The sequence below is a fragment of the Schistocerca cancellata genome, chromosome 1, assembly GCF_023864275.1.
Source record: "Schistocerca cancellata isolate TAMUIC-IGC-003103 chromosome 1, iqSchCanc2.1, whole genome shotgun sequence".
Classification (NCBI taxonomy): domain Eukaryota; kingdom Metazoa; phylum Arthropoda; class Insecta; order Orthoptera; family Acrididae; genus Schistocerca; species Schistocerca cancellata.
Window position 1 is genome coordinate 1,045,450,317 of NC_064626.1, and position 19,167 is coordinate 1,045,469,483.

Consider the following 19,167-nt stretch of genomic DNA (forward strand, 5'->3'; position numbering starts at 1 on the left):
TGTACAGAACTATAGACCTATATCTCTAACGTCGATCAGTTGTAGAATTTTGGAACACGTATTGTGTTCGAGTATAATGACTTTTCTGGAGACTAGAAATCTACTCTGTAGGAATCAGCATGGGTTTCGAAAAAGACGGTCATGTGAAACCCAGCTCGCGCTATTCGTCCACGAGACTCAGAGGGCCATAGACACGGGTTCACAGGTAGATGCCGTGTTTCTTGACTTCCGCAAGGCGTTCGATACAGTTCCCCACAGTCGTTTAATGAACAAAGTAAGAGCATATGGACTATCAGACCAATTGTGTGATTGGATTGAGGAGTTCCTAGATAACAGGACGCAGCATGTCATTCTCAATGGAGAGAAGTCCTCCGAAGTAAGAGTGATTTCAGGTGTGCCGCAGGGGAGTGTCATAGGACCGTTGCTATTCACAATATACATAAATGACCTGGTGGATGACATCAGAAGTTCACTGAGGCTTTTTGCAGATGATGCTGTGGTGTATCGAGAGGTTGTAACAATGGAAAATTGTACTGAAATGCAGGAGGATTTGCAATGAATTGACGCATGGTGCAGGGAATGGCAATTGAATCTCAATGTAGACAAGTGTAATGTGCTGTGAATACACAGAAAGATAGATCCTTTATCATTTAGCTACAAAATAGCAGGTCAGCAGCTGGAAGCAGTTAATACCATAAATTATCTGGGAGTACGCATTAGGAGTGATTTAAAATGGAATGATCATATAATGTTGAGTGTCGGTAAAGCAGATGCCAGACTGAGATTCATTGGAAGAATCCTAAGGAAATGCAATCCGAAAACAAAGGAAGCAGGTTACAGTACGCTTGTTCGCCCACTGCTTGAATACTGCTCAGCAGTGTGGGATCCGTACCAGATAGGGTTGATAGAAGATATAGAGAAGATCCAACGGAGAGCAGCGCGCTTCGTTACAGGATCATTCAGTAATTGCGAAAGCGTTACGGAGATGATAGATAAACTCCAGTGGAAGACTCTGCAGGAGAGATGCTCAGTAGCTCGGTACGGGCTTTTGTCAAAGTTTCGAGAACATACCTTCACCGAAGAGTCAAGCAGTATACTGCTCCCTCCTACGTATATCTCGCGAAGAGACCATGAGGATAAAATCAGAGAGATTAGAGCCCACACAGAGGCATACCGACAATCCTTCTTTCCACGAACAATACGAGACTGGAATAGAAGGGAGAACCGATAGAGGTACTCAAGGTACCCTCCACCACACACCTTCAGGTGACTTGCGGCGGGGGGGGGGGGGGGGGGGGGGGGGGGGGGGAATGGACACGCTCATCAACTTTCTGGTACAATCTACAAATGTTTGATGTGTGTACCTTGGTCAGCTGGCACACAACCAGACTGTAATCCAGTTCCATCCAAGTGTTCACTAGCATGTTTCCGTCAATGTCCGTCATAGTAGCAATGACTCTTTCCTGCAGTTTTTGCAGTGTTGTTGGCATTGTGAGAGCTGGTGACCTGGAAGGCGGGGGGAGCATGGCAACAGAGGAAAATCACCCATACCAGTGTGTACTAAAGTCAAGAAGCCAGCAGCCAGTTGTGGCACGAACCACACTGCAACATAGCTAGGTACATGGAATCTGTCCTTATACAAAGCATATGAACTTTGACTTTAGAGAAACAGTTTCCAATCCAGTTACTTCAAATACACTAAGGAAGAATTTGACATCATGATGCCTACTCAATAGCCAGAGATTTGCTAGTGACTCAGTAGTTTCCAGTGGCAAGGAAATATCAATGTTAGCACTGTCCCCACTAGTTGCTGAGGCAGTGACACTAGGAAAAGTGGGAAGAAGAAATATATTCATTCTTCATTATTCTCTTTTTCTTTTTAATAGCATTATAAATCAGAATATTACATGTACTGGCATAGTATCAGCTACATTGGAGAAGGGGGTTCAGGGGTGGGGGTCTGCTCTGGCTCTTAAGCTACTATGCTGTGTTTATATTTACTATTTTGAGATGACCATGTCTGTAATTTTACTGACTCAGAGTATGTTATTAGCTATCTGTCTACTGGAAAAGTTAAAATCTCTTTATGTGAATACTACTGTTAATTGGAATGTACATGCTGAATCGAAATATTCTGATACATTGTACATGGAATAGGTAATAAGGTATCTTTTAGTATTTTTTTTTAATATCTGGGAAATCCTATTTCATACCATATGTATGGCAGCAAACAATCACAGGTATTTGCATGAGAATGAAAAAAATTCTTTCTATATCCTTGACAGCAACGCAGAGTCTGTAAAATTACTATTATTTATAGTACTGTCATTGTGAACTTAACAGTATATTCCTAGTTACTCTTATTAGTAACCATGAATGTCATTAAGGAATACATGCAGTGGCACATGAATATAATGTGTATAAGAATAGCAAGTTCCTTCAAAAGGCTTCTGTAAGTTGTTCTTTTACTAACTTTACTCTTTATATTCAGATTATTGTTACTTCTGATTTGACTTGCTTTTATTTTCTAAAACCAGCACTTAACTGAAGAAAATGTTTATTAAAAATTACACATTTTTGCCTAGTCTGAGATACATGGAGAAACAAACTTAAATGAGTGTTAATGAAATAGTAGACTTTATTTATGAATGTAAGTATAAAATGTTACTTACCTGGAGAATGGTACCTGGTGTAGTAATAATTTTGTAGATAGCCATTCCAGGAATCATGGAAATGCTAGAGCCAGCAATGATCCAACCTAATACATTTGCCCATGTTGGATACACATAGTCATCATAAGTCAGAGGTTCATAGTCTATAAGTCCATAAACAATGATGAACTGCAAAAGTAGTAACAATTAAACTATAGTATGCCATTATAAAATTGTGAACAGTGTCATGTCATCCATCTCCTATTAACATATTGCAATAAAATCTTACAATTTTTATCAGTATTTAACATTTTGCAAAAGGGAAATTTTGTACGTAAAACACTGTATTACTCTACAACAGGAAAAGGTAAGATTTGGTCAGCGTAAGCCTTTTCACTGTTATATCAAAACACATACAGAAATTAAGAAATACTAGAAACAAATCAATGAAAATGGGCAGTTTTAACCTTATATTACATGTTTTCAGTTAAATGTGTTCAAACATAACATTTATTTAATGAATATAATAAAGGCAATTCTTGGTGAAATGTAAATAATGTAAGGAGTAAAGGCAGCAACTTGTGATGAAGCAAGCTGGGATCTCTTTACTTCCTCTCTTGTTTTGCCATCTGCGTCCTTAAATTCATTTTATTTTCATTTTTGCCTAATTACCATTAACATGTATAACCCAAATTTCCATAAAAGAGAACGGTTGGCCCTCAGTCTTAAGGAATATAGCACCAGGTCTAATTTTGAGTATATAATTAATTTTGTAATTTATGTTGACCATTCCTAGTCAATATCTCTTGCTATAGGGTGAAATCAGTAATTGTTTCATGACTTAGATTCTATTGTTGACTTATAAAGGAATATAAATTCTGTACTAACTATAAACATTTGGAAGAACTATGTATTTATTTGGCTCTATTCGAAAATATATGAGTGAAGCCAGCCCTTAACTATTTCCAAAATAATTACCAGGTTTGTCAAAAGTATTTTTTATGTAACTATATCTTTTAAATTTATTATTTAAACAAATAATTCAGCCTAACCTTTGTGATAGAAGGAAGTGTTAAAAAGAAGGAATTTTTCAATGTATTCAGTTAATTGAATCAGTTATGTTTTAATTGTAATTTCTACAACTTAAACACTGAACAATGTATAGATTCAGTGCTTATTATTGTGAGGATATATAAAGGACTGATTTTTGGTCACAAGTCAGTCAGTTCGCGGCCAATTTTGATGTGAAACATGTATTGGTTAGATTAACAACAATGCATCAACTTAACAGTGGAATAAGTGTGACACAAATAGGCTGTGTGTTAGAACAATTAATGACAATGTCTGTTTAATTTATTTGAAACATAGTGTCACTCGTACCACATTATACTGCAGGAAATGTGAACTGTGTGGTTCGATTTTACTGTTCATAGATGTTCAACAGCAAACTATTGTAGCAGTAGGCTGATGTTGCCTGCAACCTATTAATGAGGCTTACCAACATTTACCCATAGTGAACTGGCTATATAATTTATGTAATACTGGGGGGTTGTGAACAGTTAAAGTAAAGAACTGTGAAATACAATTGTCCAACTGTTGGCTACTTCATTTACAGTAGTCAGTGCTGAACTTCCATCCCTCCCTCCCCCCCCCCCCCCATTTTTTGAGCCAATATGACAATGCAGTACGTCGACACCATGGACTGTCAACGAAGAAATAAAGCAGGTGAATGTCGCAAACTCATTGAATAATGAATGAGAATATTTGAGTCATCAAAAACTACATAAACGAAATTAAGAACTTTGCTAGCTTTTGGACAAATCTTTTTTCAGAGCTACAGAGTACTTATACATGATATCTGATCAAAAGTCTCTGGACACAGCTATGTACCAGGGAACTGACCACTAGGTGTCACAAGAGTATCACAGTACACCAGTATCAAAGGAAGTAGGAAGCATTCTGTTGTCAGAAGAGGGGCAATAACAGCAGCATGGGCCCAAGTCAACTGTTTGTGATGTGATTGTGAAGTGCAAATGTGAAGGAACAACCACAGCAAAACCAAGGCTAGGCAACATCATGTATCAATGGAAAGGGACCATTGGGCATTGCAGAGTGTGGTTGTAAAGCCCTGCATGAAACCAGTGGAAGAAAACACTCATGAGTTTCAAAGTGCTACCAGCAGCCCAGCTAGTGCAATAACTGTGCATAGGGAGCTACAACGAATGGGATACAATAATACGACAGCTCCTCATAAGCCACATATTTCTGTAGCCAGTGCTAAGTGATGTTTGAAGTGGTGTTACATGAATATTTGAATACTTGCTGACAAAACTCCAATTAAATATATTTGTTTTTGATGGAGGTGGCACAGAAAAGATTCTGTATAGATTGAGACTGAATGGTGCTGCTGGAATCTTCATAAGAGATGGAGTGAAACTTCAAGAATCTTTACTTTCCATAGATTGGGTATGATGAAATAGGCTTCACCACTTGTACATAATAATAGATGTACAGAGACACTTTTTGAAATGGAGAATGAGGCCACGGGAATTATGAGATCAAAGCCCCTGCTCCACATCCAACTCAACCCTGTTGCAGGAAGCAACTCCACCCCTGCTGCAGGACCGTAGCTTCACTCATCTTGCACCCACACCCACTTCTTGGCAGCGTCTCTTCCTCTGTTCTGTTTTCCCTTACGAATATACTCTTCTGTGTCATCATGCACTGTGCACAGCTTCCCATGCTTGTGCGCGGCATTAGTTTCCTGGTGTCAGGGTCACATACATACCATATGCTCCTGCTGCTTCTCCCTCCTAGCCATCGGCTAACCTTTCCAAATTCTGCCTCCCACTAGCAGCCTCCTTTCCTCCTCATCCTCTCCAACCAAAATACCCCTCACCTCAGTCAAGCTGCAGTGTCTAGAACAATGTAGCCAAGACTGTGTGTGTGTGCATGTGTGTGTGTGTGTGTGTGTGTGTGTGTGTGTGTGGGCATGCACACAATGCAGTTAGACTCTTGATACAAGTCCGATGAGCCCCCGCCGTGCTGCAGCACACTATGCATTTCATGCTTGCCAGCATCTGCCTCTGAGGGCAGAGAGCATGAGCTAGCTGTGTATGGTTGGCATGGATCACCTGCCACCGCCATCCAAAGGCATCATCCACTAGCTGCCTGTCACCCACTGATGCTGCTTGGTTACTGGTGTGTGGCTTAACACGCCAGGCATGCTGCCTGGCCCTCATGGGCAAATTGTCTGTGCCACAGGCCATTCTGCTTACTGCAACTTATTCACAAGGCCCATTTGCTGCTGCCAATCTCATGCCACAGTCTATCTGTTAGCAGCATTGTGCTGCCCTCTCCAGGGCCACACCAACCCACAGCAACCTGTAGCCATGGGGCCCCCATGCCTTAGTCTTATGTGCTGTCCTTTCAAGGGTTCTATTGACTCGCTATTGAGCTGCAGTTGTGGCTTTCTCGTCAACTTAGTGGCCACCTGCTGCTGGTCATGCTGCCACCCAGTTGTGCAGCCTGCAATACTCAGAGCCTGCTGCCTACCCATCAAAGCAGTCCACCTTCTCAGTCCAAGGGTCCTGCTGGGGCTTCTCTTCCTTGCCGCCATGCAGCCAGCAGCTGCAGCTGGATCCATACTACCCTGTGTGAGTGCCACATGCCTACTATTCAGCTGCCTGCATGCATGTTGTGATGCACCATGCTCCATTTCATCACATCATGTTGTGACTATCAGACTAAGTGTTGTGACCACTTTGTGCTTCAACCAGTGAGGCATTGCATCGACAACAAACTGCATTTTTGCTTAAGAATTTCAGTCACATTTTAGCTGTAATTTTGGTGGATGGATAAAATGTGGGCTGCAGTATAAATGAAGTGACATTAGGGAATTAACTACTTTATCTGTTGAGTAAGAGTATTTGGGTATGTGCTTAGAGATGAAACTTGAGAAATGCAAGTGTATTTTATAAAATTTATGGTTATGACAGAATGGTACTACCTACTTTATTTTAGTTAAGTAATGTAGGGCAAAGTAGGAAGGACACTACCTGTAAACAGCATTATTTCTAACTGATATTTGTTGAAATCTGATTTTGATATCTACGAGAGAAAATGAATTAACAGTGCTCCCCAGTTCAGGACATACATATGCCATTACATTAAAATGGGAACCCATTGTTAAGTCAACTATAATAATTATGCTAGAACTGATTTGCATTTATTTAGATTTAGGAAATTAATGTTTTTCAGGAAAACAGCTTTCATGTATTATGCAAAGTTCTGTTATAGTCCAGTTCGTGAATGATGGTGGTCCATGCAGGTCAAGGCACGGACGAGGTTTGAATTGTTGTCAGTTCCAAATGACAGTTGCGGTACATGCATTCATGTGCTTTGCACATAAAGAAAGCATGTATCCTGCAAATTGTGTTGCTTTATGGAATTTATTGCTTTCCATCACCATTACCAAGACAGTTTACAGTAAATAGCATAAAACTCCACAAATTAATTCGCTACATCATGCTTAATATTCACACTGGCTACAACATTCCCAGCAGAGTGCACAGAACACTTCTGAATGCTCATTGGCTATCAGAGAATGCATGAAATAGGTGCGCAGAACAAACCTAAATTCGACTGCCATCATTCATGACTGCAACTATAGAAGCCCTTTGGCACAAGAGGAAGAATCTAATTTTCTTTATAGTGGTCTGATTTTTTTTTTTTTTTTTTTTGAACAGATTAATTGTTGGTGAATCTTTAGATGATATTTTCTTAAGATAATTGTAGGAGAGAGTCTTCAACTAATTTCCAGAACCTCGCTGCTAGCAAGGTGTAACCATAGAGAGTCTGATCTGATCATGATATTTTCTTCCACTTTGCTTTTGTGTCACATTCTTTTCTCTCCTCTTCCATAATTCCTATCTGGCACTGTTTCTTTGGGCCAGTGGGAAGCATATATTTGCCCACTGAAGAGATGTGAATGCTTGAAAGTTTGTGGCTCCCCTTCCTCTTCTCACTAAATTAAATGACTCAGGCCTCAGGTGCCCATACGGCCACCAAGTACAATCATCACGTGTTTCACCAAAGCCAATAGGCTTCTGTGTGACCTAGCAGATTGTGGTATTAAAGGATTACATTCTCCCCCTCCACTTCCTGGGTCATAGTTACTCTGTTTCTTCCTATGTCTTTTTTCTGTAGTTGTCATCTTTTTCTTTTGTGTTTGCTTTGCAAACTGGACAACTCCACACACAGTGATAATGTGTTTTCAAGAGGTTATAGATGAACTGACCTTGTGACATCCTGTAAGTTGTGAGCATAAGATGAAGTGCATACACTGTATTAGAATACAACATCTTATGCCAGACAATGAATACAAATGCTATGATGTGAAGTTAATGTGGTACTATGATGAGAGGAATACTGGAGGTAATAACATGACGAGGTATGCATGAGATGTATAATGTGAAGATGAGTACTGAGGGTAAAGTGACTCAAACTTATGATTAGTTGTTGTAAATCGCACCTGTATGTTCTACTGTTGGCTACCAGTGCACACCAAGATACATGTTCAATGAGGAAGTAATATTGGTTAGCTCCTATGTAGTGAGTTCCAGCGTATCTGAGTAGTTTCCTGATCCTGATGTTTTAATTGAATGACGCCTTCAACTTTTATTCTGTCCCTATTGCTATAAGCACATTTTTCATAAGTAGTGATTAAAAATTTCTGCTATTTTTAAGAATGAATGGAAAAGTTGCAGTAAACAGCATCTAATAACTGATAATGTCAAGAAACAAGCTGTAAAAAGTAATAGGTCAGTAAACTTATATATCTGGTTTTTACATTGTGTATACATTTTAAGTGACCATAAACATTAATGATTTTTATTCAGAGAGACCATATCAGAAGTATGAGGAAATTATGGATCTGAACTGTGCATGTTTTAAGTTGTAGTTCTTCTCTAGCTACGAATTTATGTAAGCCAATGAGAATGCAGGCTTTTTAGGTGGTCAAAGGTAGCCACTCATTTATTGTAAAGGCAAACTGCAAGAACCTGTACAACAAAGTGCCATTTTACTCATATTATATTCAGCAGTTTACACTTCAGTTGAAGAGGCTATGGCATGGATGTTCTTTCATACTCCTTGCCATAGATGAAGATTTTGCTTTGCCTATTTTAATTGCTAAGAACCCCCTTCCAGTTTTTGTGTGTTCCTGAGATTAGAGAGAATGTGTCAAGTCTACCTCCTAGAATTTTACTTTGTTGAGTGATATGCTTTGGGGACATGCCTAGAAGTTGCAGCCCATCTTTCTGTGAAGTCTATTCTGTTTGCTTTTATTTTTATGATCATATGTGGGCTCTCATAGCTGGAATTTCCAATTAATTCTTTGTAGCTAATGTTGCACTGCTCCACAGAGGAGGTAAGTTTAACTCCTGTTTGGAGGCATTTATTTCTGCTCTTTTCTTTCAAGGCATCATTCATAAGGTTAATAAATATTTGTACTTTTCTTTAATTTCTATGTCAGCTGAACTAACTCTTTTCCTTCAGCATTTCTTTATAAAAGTTTTCTGCTCTTCGGTTGGTGATATTAATATGCACTCTATCCCTCCTCACTCACTTTAATTATCATAATTTCATCTGAAATCTAAATTACTGTATTCTTTGTTCACTTCGGTTCTCTTCATATCAAAATTACTGTCATCTCTGTGTGACTTTTTTGTGGATTTCATGCAGATGACAGATTCTTAAGACAGGTGGTCAATGTTCCTGGAAACTTATGTTTGCCAAAATTCAACTTAGGGATGTGGTAAGCTGACGTGAGAATCTTATTTATACATATTTAGCATTTTACCGTAAAGTGCACGGTTTCTTCATTGTTTTTTTGGCAGACACATACATGTCTGTGAGCACTGGGTGCACCAACCTACCCTCTCCTCTCACCCCCCTTCCACACCAGCCTTGCCTTCCCTCCTTCGCACCTTCTGCAGGAGCACTGTACCTCATGTCTCCCCACAGCTCCTGCACCTCCTCTATCCTTCCACTCCTTTCTCCTCCCATGGAACTCACACTTAGTGTTACAAAAAGTACCCCTTCCTTACCAACCTATGCTGGAGCAGCCATTAGATTAGATTAGATTAGATTAGTTTTTTGTTCCATAGATCCGTGTTGAGGAGATCCTCGTGGATGTGGAACATGTCACTTTTTTTTTTCTTTTTTTTCCTTTTCTTTTCTTTTTTTCTTTTTTCTTTTTTTTCTTTTTTCTTTTTTTAAAGCTGAAATAACAATACTAATAGTATGAATATATACAATACATCATTTGTTTTAATTAAAAAATTCGTCAATGGAGTAGAAGGAGTTGGCCACTAGGAAGTCTTTCAGGCTCCTTTTAAACTGATCTTTATTTGTAACTAAATTTTTTATGTTTGCTGGCATTGTGTTTTAGCAATGTCACACACCTATCTTCTTCCCCATCATGCACCCGTATGGCAGTTTCTTGTCAGCTTGATGTTTGTTCCATCTCTTGCCATGTCGAGCCATATTCTGGGTATGTTGTTCTTAGGCTCAATGCATTCTTTCTTTTCCTTCACATGAAGTTATAAAATAAAGCAGTATCTGTGACAGCTTCGTTGAAGCAATATTCACCTGCTATATTCCCACATATTATTATTTTGTCTTTCTGTATGGTGTATTAACATTTTCTTCAATGACATACAACAAACTTCATGCCAGGCCATTCTTGGTACATCTGGCTGGTGTATAATAGACATGATACATATTGATGCCCTAAGATTGTCACTAATATTTGTCTGTATTGACATTTTTCCAGTGATGCATGCAAGTTAAAGCTACAGTGTAACTCTGATGCAGATGTGAGAGTCAATAAGTGTATCTCTTACCATGTATTCCTAAGTATTTCAATATCCCATGTCTGAAAGCACTGTTACCCCATGAGGTAGTATGTTGTGTTGTTATATAATATTGTTGATGGAGAATGAGCATAGTTGTCTTCATGTGATAGGTGTTAACAATTTGTCACTGATGTGGTCCTCACATTTATGTTCTTTTATGCAGTTATCTTTTATTTAAGTTTCAGTCCTTGTTGAGGTGACTTTTCTATACATTTGGTGCAATTTTTTTGAGTTTTATGTGTGGTGTGAAGAATATGCACTGCTACTCCATATAGGCTGAATTGTTGACAATTTACTACAGATGTGTTTTGTCATGTACATTTTTGCTTTATGTCCATATTATAGCTAAAGAATGGGTTAATTGTACACTGTGTGATTTTTGATAAGTAATCAAATGTATTGGTTTTTGCACAAATTTGCGAGTAGCTTAAGTTGAAATTGAAAGATGTGTAGGAAGCTCTTATACTAGATGTGTTTGACATTTTTCTTGCTATTTTATTTTTTATGATGATGTAACTTTATACCACAGAAGTGCCTTACCTCAAAGAATAATTAGTGCATTGTATTCAATAGTGTCCTTTTATAGGAAATGGTATATTTTTTCTTAGTCAGAACCGTAATATTTAATAAACTGGACTTTTATTAACAGAAAATTTTGATAAGAGAAATTCACTAGACATGTGTCTGTGGCTAAGTTGTTGGAATGTGTAATGCACTCCATCCTATGTAATAATACAGGAAACCTCTTACTTACATCCACAATCCTTCACAAATCTTCCATAGCGGTATTCCATCATCCACAACTTCTCCAAAATACCCTGATCCTTCCCTAGTGACACCTATTGTGGTGTACCCAACTATCACTTCCTACTCAACTCCTGCCGCAGACATGTCCTATCCTATCAGAGGCAGGGCCACCTGTGAAAGCAGTCACATCATATATCAGCTCTGCTGTAACTTCTGCACAGCTTTTTAGTACATGTGAACACCAACCAGCTACCCATCCAAATGAATGGCTGTTGCCAAACTGTGGCATTGACCAGAATTGACCACCCAGTGGCAGAACACACTGCTCAGTACAACATGCTCATCTTCCCTAGCTGCTTTACAACCTATGGTACCTGGATCCTTCCCCATCAGAAGCTGTTACATAAGTGGGAATTGTCCATGCAACACATCCATCAGTCTCTTAATCCTCCTGGCCTCAATCTCTGCTAGCTCCTCTCCCACATACACCTCTACCATAGGAATTGTCCATGCAACACATCCATCAGTCTCTTAATCCTCCTGGCCTCAATCTCTGCTAGCTCCTCTCCCACACACACCTCTACCCTAGCCCCTATTACCTCTACACTCAACCTGCACCACATTTGCCTTCTTCCCCTTTTTTATCTTTCCCACTCAATACAATCCTCCACATTATAGTAAGCTGTGCACAGCTCTCTCTGCCTGCACCAGAGAAAGCTTGATGGAGCCATTTTTCTGCCTGTGCCTTCAAACTGTTAGCTTGGGCTCCTTTCTGCTCTCATCAACTCCACCCAACACTACGCCTCCCTCAGTCAAGCTGCAGCGTTGGCACAATTTTGCCAGCCGGGCAATGTAACCTTGCATTGTGTGAATATGTGTTTTATTAACTCTGAAACAGGATTCAGCCGAAAGCTCAGCAACATTCTCAGTCTTCTTCATGTGCCAGCCAATGTAGTGAGTTGTTACCTTTTCTCCTTCCATTACTTATATTCTACCTTTCCATACCCATAGTAATATAAGATTTTTTCCTTACGCATTTCTGTATCTTCCATTCATTTTCATTATAATCTATATATGAGAGGAGGGAGATAGAGACAGAAACCTGTTGTGTGTAGCCTATGTTATTCATAACATAGGCCAGATAAACTTTAGTTGGAATTTATTGGTAGGAAGCCAACATTTATGAAAGGAACCTACATTAAATTCACATGCCAGTATTTTGGGGGATTGTTGGTTGCTTTAATTGTCAGTGAACAACTGAACTATTTTTAATATACTATAAAAGTAAAGAAAGTGTTTCTCAACCTGAAGGTTGGTTTCAAAGTTGCAGTGCTTTATTATGCATGACCTTCTGGAAATGGTATGCCATTACCTTGGGTTGGTTTGATTTGGGGGAGGAGACCTAACTGTGAGGTCATCAGTCTCATCGGATTAGGGAAGGATGGGGAAATAAGTCAACCATGCCCTTTCAAAGGAAGCATCTCGGCTTTTGCCTGAAGTGATTTAGGGAAATCAAGGAAGACCTAAATCGGGATGGCCAGATGCGGGATTGAACCGTTGTCCTCCCGAATGCAAGTGCCATTACCTTCCTCAGATCTTTGATGTGATGTATCCATCCATTTATGGTGGCATATCCTTTAACATTGGTTCGAAACAATTGTGCAACTTACCATTTTTCACATTAACCCACCATTGCCAGAGGTGATAAAGTTACAGAAAAAATTCTAGCACTGACTGATTATTGAACTCCAGACTGACATATTTGGTAATCTTATGAAAAGGATAGTTGCTACTCATCATATAGCAGGGATGTTGAGTCACAGATTGATACAACAAAAAGACTGTCAGAAAATGAGCTTTTGGCCAACAAGGCCTTTATTGAAGATGCGCGCGCGCACACACACAAACACACACACACACACACACACACACACACACACACACACACACACACACAAATGCAACTCACACACACATGACTGCAGTCTCTGGCTGCTGATGCCTCAGCAACCAGAGTACAGTCATATGTGTGTGTGTGTGTGTGTGTGTGTGTGTGTGTGTGTGTGTGTTCTATCTCCTATGAAGGCCTTGTTGGCCGAAAGCTCATTTTCTTACAGTCTTCTTGTTGTTCCTATCTGTGATTCAGCATCTCCACTATATGATGATTAGCAACTATCCTTTTCATAATATTGTTCCGTTCCATCCTGGATTTTCCATTGTTGATATTTGGTAATCTGACACTTAGCCAGCAAGTCACACATTTAATTTGCATCCTACCAAAAAGTTTATATCGAAGACTATGAAAACAATTAAGAACTCATAAAAAGTTTTATTTTATTTGTGGTAGTTAAAGCTGTAGACATATAAGATCAGCATTCCCATTCAAGAATCATATGGCGAGCAGGAAATAGCTTTCCACTCTAAGCATGTTTACTGCCATTAATGAACAGACATCCATAGGAGACTGTTTTAGGATGTGTCAATATGACAAAGGTGTAGCTTTCTCTGCTACCACCCTTATATACTTACAGGAAAACATTCCACAAAATTGCGGTACATACTGGCAGATATTTACTTGCTGCAACACAAGGAATATTTAAGTGACATTACAATGATCTTGCTGTTACTGATTCTGTACTTAATGAAGTGAAGCTCAGTTGTATTGAGACTGCATCTTTCATTGACTCAGACTGGCATAGCCTTTAGTTATGATATTTACTTTACAAATATGAGCAATTTGCTGTTGAACATGATGAACCTTATTTCTGAACTCTTGCTGAAACATGAGTAGCCATAATTATGGTCTCAGAGGCATGAGCATTTGTGGTCTGCAGACTCAAAACTAAATGATGAAGATTAAATTGTGAAAAACAACTGTGCATCACAGTACCTACTATGGCAAAACTCACAATGGAAATAGTGCACTCCAGCCACTAACAGGCATACACCAAATGTAGATACATCCAACAGAAACAGTCTTTACTTCACTTTAGGCTCCACTACAACTGAGTTCTGTTTCATGACCCTTTGTTTGTAGGATACCACTTGCTATATAAATATATGTTTCAAACATTTATTGATGAAGTTTGTCACATCATCAGTTCAAGTACCAATCAGAAGTATATAGATGTGCTTTTTAAATTTGCTGGTTTGACTCAGTTACATGTTGGTGATACCAGTAATAGTAATTTTTGCATTTATAGTTGACAGTAGAATGTTATAACACCCTGACATACATTTCATCACTAGTTTTCTCGTTGTTGAATGTAGAATCCAGAATTTTCCCAAAGCCTTCAGACCTGAATAAGTAACGGTAGTAAGCAATAATGCATCTCTTTAAGCCACATCCACTTCTCATCCCACAATATATATCTGATGAATATACTCAAGAATGTGTGGCATCAATCTCCTTTAATTTCATTTGTATATCTGATCAGTAACTGCAACTCAATATATTACACTGTAAGAAAACTACATTACAGTATGACACTATAAAATCTATGACTTTGTTTATTTCATTGATTTATTTCTTACCATTAGAAAAACTGGAGCCATAAACCTCCAACATATCCTCCAATAATGTCCTGGTGAGAAACCAATCATATCTCGAATGTCATCACAAAACCTCTGTGTTCCTTAAAACAATTACAACAATAATTGATTTTACATAATTAATAACAGGTTCAGAGCTGCATAGGTGTTGTCAAATGAAGATGATAATAAAATTTATGAATTAATTATATGTAGAAAATAATAACACACAATAACATTTTACTAATATGATGTTTGTGAAACAAACGAGTTATTTTTCTTTCTGAAGTCAATTTGATATGGCACTGCAACAACTACTGTCTGTGCATCTGTCAGTTTTTATTATAGGACATTTTGTGTTAGATTGTTGTTTCTGTTCTCCACATGCAGAACTTAAACAAAAGGATACTGAATTACTAATAAAGCTAGCAACAATAAAAGTATTATGATTAGCATATGTAGTAGAGAAAGTAAGACAGCAAATAAATGGTCAGTGGTTAAAGATTTTCAAACATGGGATGAATTAATTGATGTTTGTAAGCAGTTGGAAATCACCTACACTGCTGTCAAATGATTGGTTGCTGCTGTGAGTGGGTGTGTTGGAAAAGCTCCCAAGAGTCATGTATCAATGGCACCACAGGTGCCTCAAGTATTACCTCTACCGAGGATTCGTCCTCCTCTATGTGAACTATGGAATCTGTCATTACTCATCCACTTGACTGTGAGTGGCATGTCCTGTACAGGGAAGACAGGGACCATGGAGGATTTGGGGTGTTATAATGATCCACATAATTATCAGGTTTGATGTGCTGCCTTTCACTGAAACAGGAAACTCAGCCAGTGAGACTTTCACATGTTGGGAAACCTGCTTTGTCCTGTATCAAGAGGTGGCAAACACAAAAGGGTAGGGATCTATTATCATCAGCAGTTCAAACATATGGTGAATAATAGATTCCTTAGGAAAATGGCAGCAAGGAACAGAAAGAAACATCAGCTGTACTCAGTGTGTCTGCATGAAGGCCTCATTTGACATGCTAAACAGGCTATTGTGATATCCATTGAGGAAACAGAGCACAACTAACTGCAGATTACAGCACACTCTGGAACAAATAGTGCCTGTCATCTGGTCTCTGAGGCAAAGAACATTGAAAAACCACCTTTGCATTGTTCCCAAAACTGATTGTGGCCTCCTGATTCTGAGTAGAGTTGAAAGTTTGAACCAGAGACTTCAAAGGTTCTGTGATAAGCTAAGTTCTGACTTCCTGGACTTGCGCCATATGATTGAGAACTTGAGGTGTACATTACACAGCAAAGGCTGTTGCCCAAGTAGCTGACAGTGTGTATGGATGCTCACAAAGGTTTTTTAAATTAAGCAGCTCTACATCCAGTGCAGATAATGGCAGCTGTAGGAGACCAAGAAGTATTAGTGTAGATCCAAAGGAATGTCTCACACAGGCAAGAGTATTAAAATTCTAGTAGTTAAATGCTACAGCATTAGCAACAAAGTGCTAGAGTTTGAAATGCTCTTGAAACACAGTGAAGCTCATATAATAATAGGTAAACAAAGCTGTTTAAAGCCTGACATCAATAGCAGTGAGATTTCTGGGGAAAATTTAAGTGTATTTTGAAAGAACTGGCTAATGGAAAATGGAGGTTATGTATTTGTCACAGTAGACAAGATACTCAGATCTACCAAGATAGAAATTGAAGTTGCATTCAGGATTGTTTGGGCAAGACTGAGTATCATGGCTGAGCATAAACTTGTAATTGGATCCTTCTATTGACCACCAGACTCACCTCCTGATGCAGCTGAAAACTTTAAAGAAGACCTCAAGTCACTTGTAATTAAGTTCTCTAATCATCAGTTGAGAAGTTTGTATTGTACTGAAGGACACAAACAACAGCACAGCCACACTGAAGGAAAGTCTGTTCTTCTTCCAAATACAAGCAAGCAACAGTTGAAAGAACATAGACACAAACATAGAAACAATCCAGCTACTGATACAAGCAGTTGCTGACAGTAAGTATGAAAGCAATATGAGGGTGAGTTCCTGCTGCACTACACTTATAAAGAGGAGGGCTCTGGTGGAGGGCATGGCAGATGTCATACCATGGCAAATGTCATGTGGCTCACTGCAGGTGGCCTCTTGTGGCCAGCCTGCGTGGATGGCATTGGCAGAATATTCATAGTGTAGTGCGCCAGTGGCCTGGTGCCACATCATGTGTCCTAGTATTACATGCAGGGCTACAGCAGACTTCTTCCCTTGGGGAAAGGGTGCTCCACTGATGCAGGCATTGGAGCAACTGTTGAAACATCCATGGTCTCTGTGACAGGTGCCTGAGACAATGATGGTGGTGACTGGAAGAGATTCTGGACTGGAACTGGTGAATAGGAATGGATGTGGTATGGCCGTGGACATGGGCGGCTACTCCTCCACCAGAGAGCACCAATGACAAAGGTGTTGGCAGCATCTTGGTGTCTGGTGCAACAGCGCTGATGGTGAAGGCACTGGCTGCTCTGTCATGCGTGCTCAGAATACCAGTGTTGAAGGAGCTGAAGCTGCTGGCCCAGTTGGTAGCAGATTCATCAGTGACAGCGAAGGATCACAGGAGGGTCTGGCAGCAGGCATCCAAAGGCTGGGTCTTGGAGGAGAGGCAAGAGGTGGTGACATCTACAGGGAGGGCAGGTTCACCCCACACCCTCTGAGACTGGGTCAGGAGCTCAGGGAGGAGGCTGAGGTGGCTGCAGTGGACCTGACACTCTCGCTATGGTGTGAGGACACAGCTGATAGTACTGATGCACTGCCAGCAGATCATTGGTGTGCACAATACAGAGGCGGTGGCCGCAGCTGTGGACCATGGCCAGAATACCCTCAGACCAGACCAGGAGCCAGGAGGAAACCACAACAAGAACTGCAGTAACAGGCATTGGTGGGGTGGCATGAGCAGATGCAGGAGGGTGAGTGGCTGGTGACCATGGAGCATCTCAGCTGGACTCTGAGCCCCCACTGGTGTGGAATAACTCAAGAAGTGTGTCAAATCATCATCTTTGGAGGAGTCCGCAACATGCTTTTTCATTTTCACGTTGAAAGTGCAGACAAGACATTTCGCCTTGCCATTAGATTGGGGGTCAAGAGGAGGAGTAGTCATGTAGCGGATGCTGTGACAAGCACAAAAATCATGGAAGGCCTGAGACACAAACTGTATATCATATCCATCATAAGTGTATAAGGCAATCATTCAATGGAAAAAAAATGGGGAGGGCCTTAATCATAGTGGCTGTTGACATCAACAGACAGCAGATAACATATGGAAAATTAGAGAAAGCATGAACAAACAACAACCAGTAAGAATTTAGGGAAGGTCTTGCAGTATCAACATGGACACATTTCTATGGATGCTGCAGTGTCACCCATGCAGAGAATGTCTCTTTTGCCTGTTGGGTAGCACAATGAGAGCAGGCTGCAACAAAATGTACAATGTCAATGACAGGCCATACACGAGCTCACTGGCCAATAATGTGGTACATGAGACCTCCCACTATTCCTGATCTAGGAGCTGAAGCACATCCTGCAGTAGGAAGCTGGCATCACAACCCTAGGCAGCAATATGTCTGTAGCTAAGAGAAAAACACCATGTAATTCCGAAGAGCAGTGACAGAGAGCAAAAAAGTTACACAAAAAATCATGCTGAACAAGATGAACAACTTGACACAAAACTGGATCATAAGAGACAGCAGCTGTGATCCAGAAGCCCATAATAGGAATCTCTTCCACCATGCAAAGGAGTTTATCCTTATGAAAAGTAGGATCTATATCCGCAATGGAAGCTGGGACAGTGTGCAAGTGTTGACATTTTATGTGGTAGGCTGAATATGTATTTCATAGTTGTACCAAGACAGAAACAAGGCCAAAAACTGGAGGTGACGTGCAGCTTTGTCGGGCAATGAAGCAGAAGGATTAAAAAATTAAACCAAGGGCTTATGGTCAGTAGATGGAACTTGGACCCATACAAGAACAGACAATAATTTCTGCGGGTGTAGACAATAGCAAGTGCTTCCTTTTTAACTTGGGAGCAGATGTTTGGAGCCATCCTCATATTGCTGTGCAAGAATGGCCCTGAGTCCATAATGAGAAGCATCCACAGCCAAAACCAGGTGGTGACCAGGAAGGAAAGTAGCCAAACAAGAATCAGAATGTAATTTAGATTCCAAAAACATGAAAGTGCACTCACATGCTGACATCCATTGAAAAGGAGCATACTTGTGGAGCAACTCATTGAGGGTATAGGCCAGTGTGGCTACACTTGGAATAAATTTG

At 39.9% G+C, this 19,167-nt stretch overlaps 1 protein-coding gene across 3 annotated transcripts in view; it reads right to left on the bottom strand.

The window, feature by feature from the left end:
• The window catches only part of LOC126090187 (sodium-dependent dopamine transporter), a 497,172-nt gene that overhangs the window by 18,937 nt on the left and 459,068 nt on the right, over positions 1–19,167 (bottom strand). For 2 of the 3 annotated variants that reach the window (XM_049906968.1, XM_049906969.1), the window contains exons 12-13: positions 14,852–14,952; positions 2,673–2,840 (exon numbers count right to left, since the gene is read on the bottom strand). In XM_049906968.1, coding sequence (XP_049762925.1) covers positions 2,673–2,840; positions 14,852–14,952 — 269 coding nt within the window. The remainder of the gene's footprint in view (positions 1–2,672; positions 2,841–14,851; positions 14,953–19,167) is intronic. The other variant, XM_049906970.1, reaches the window with a different exon arrangement.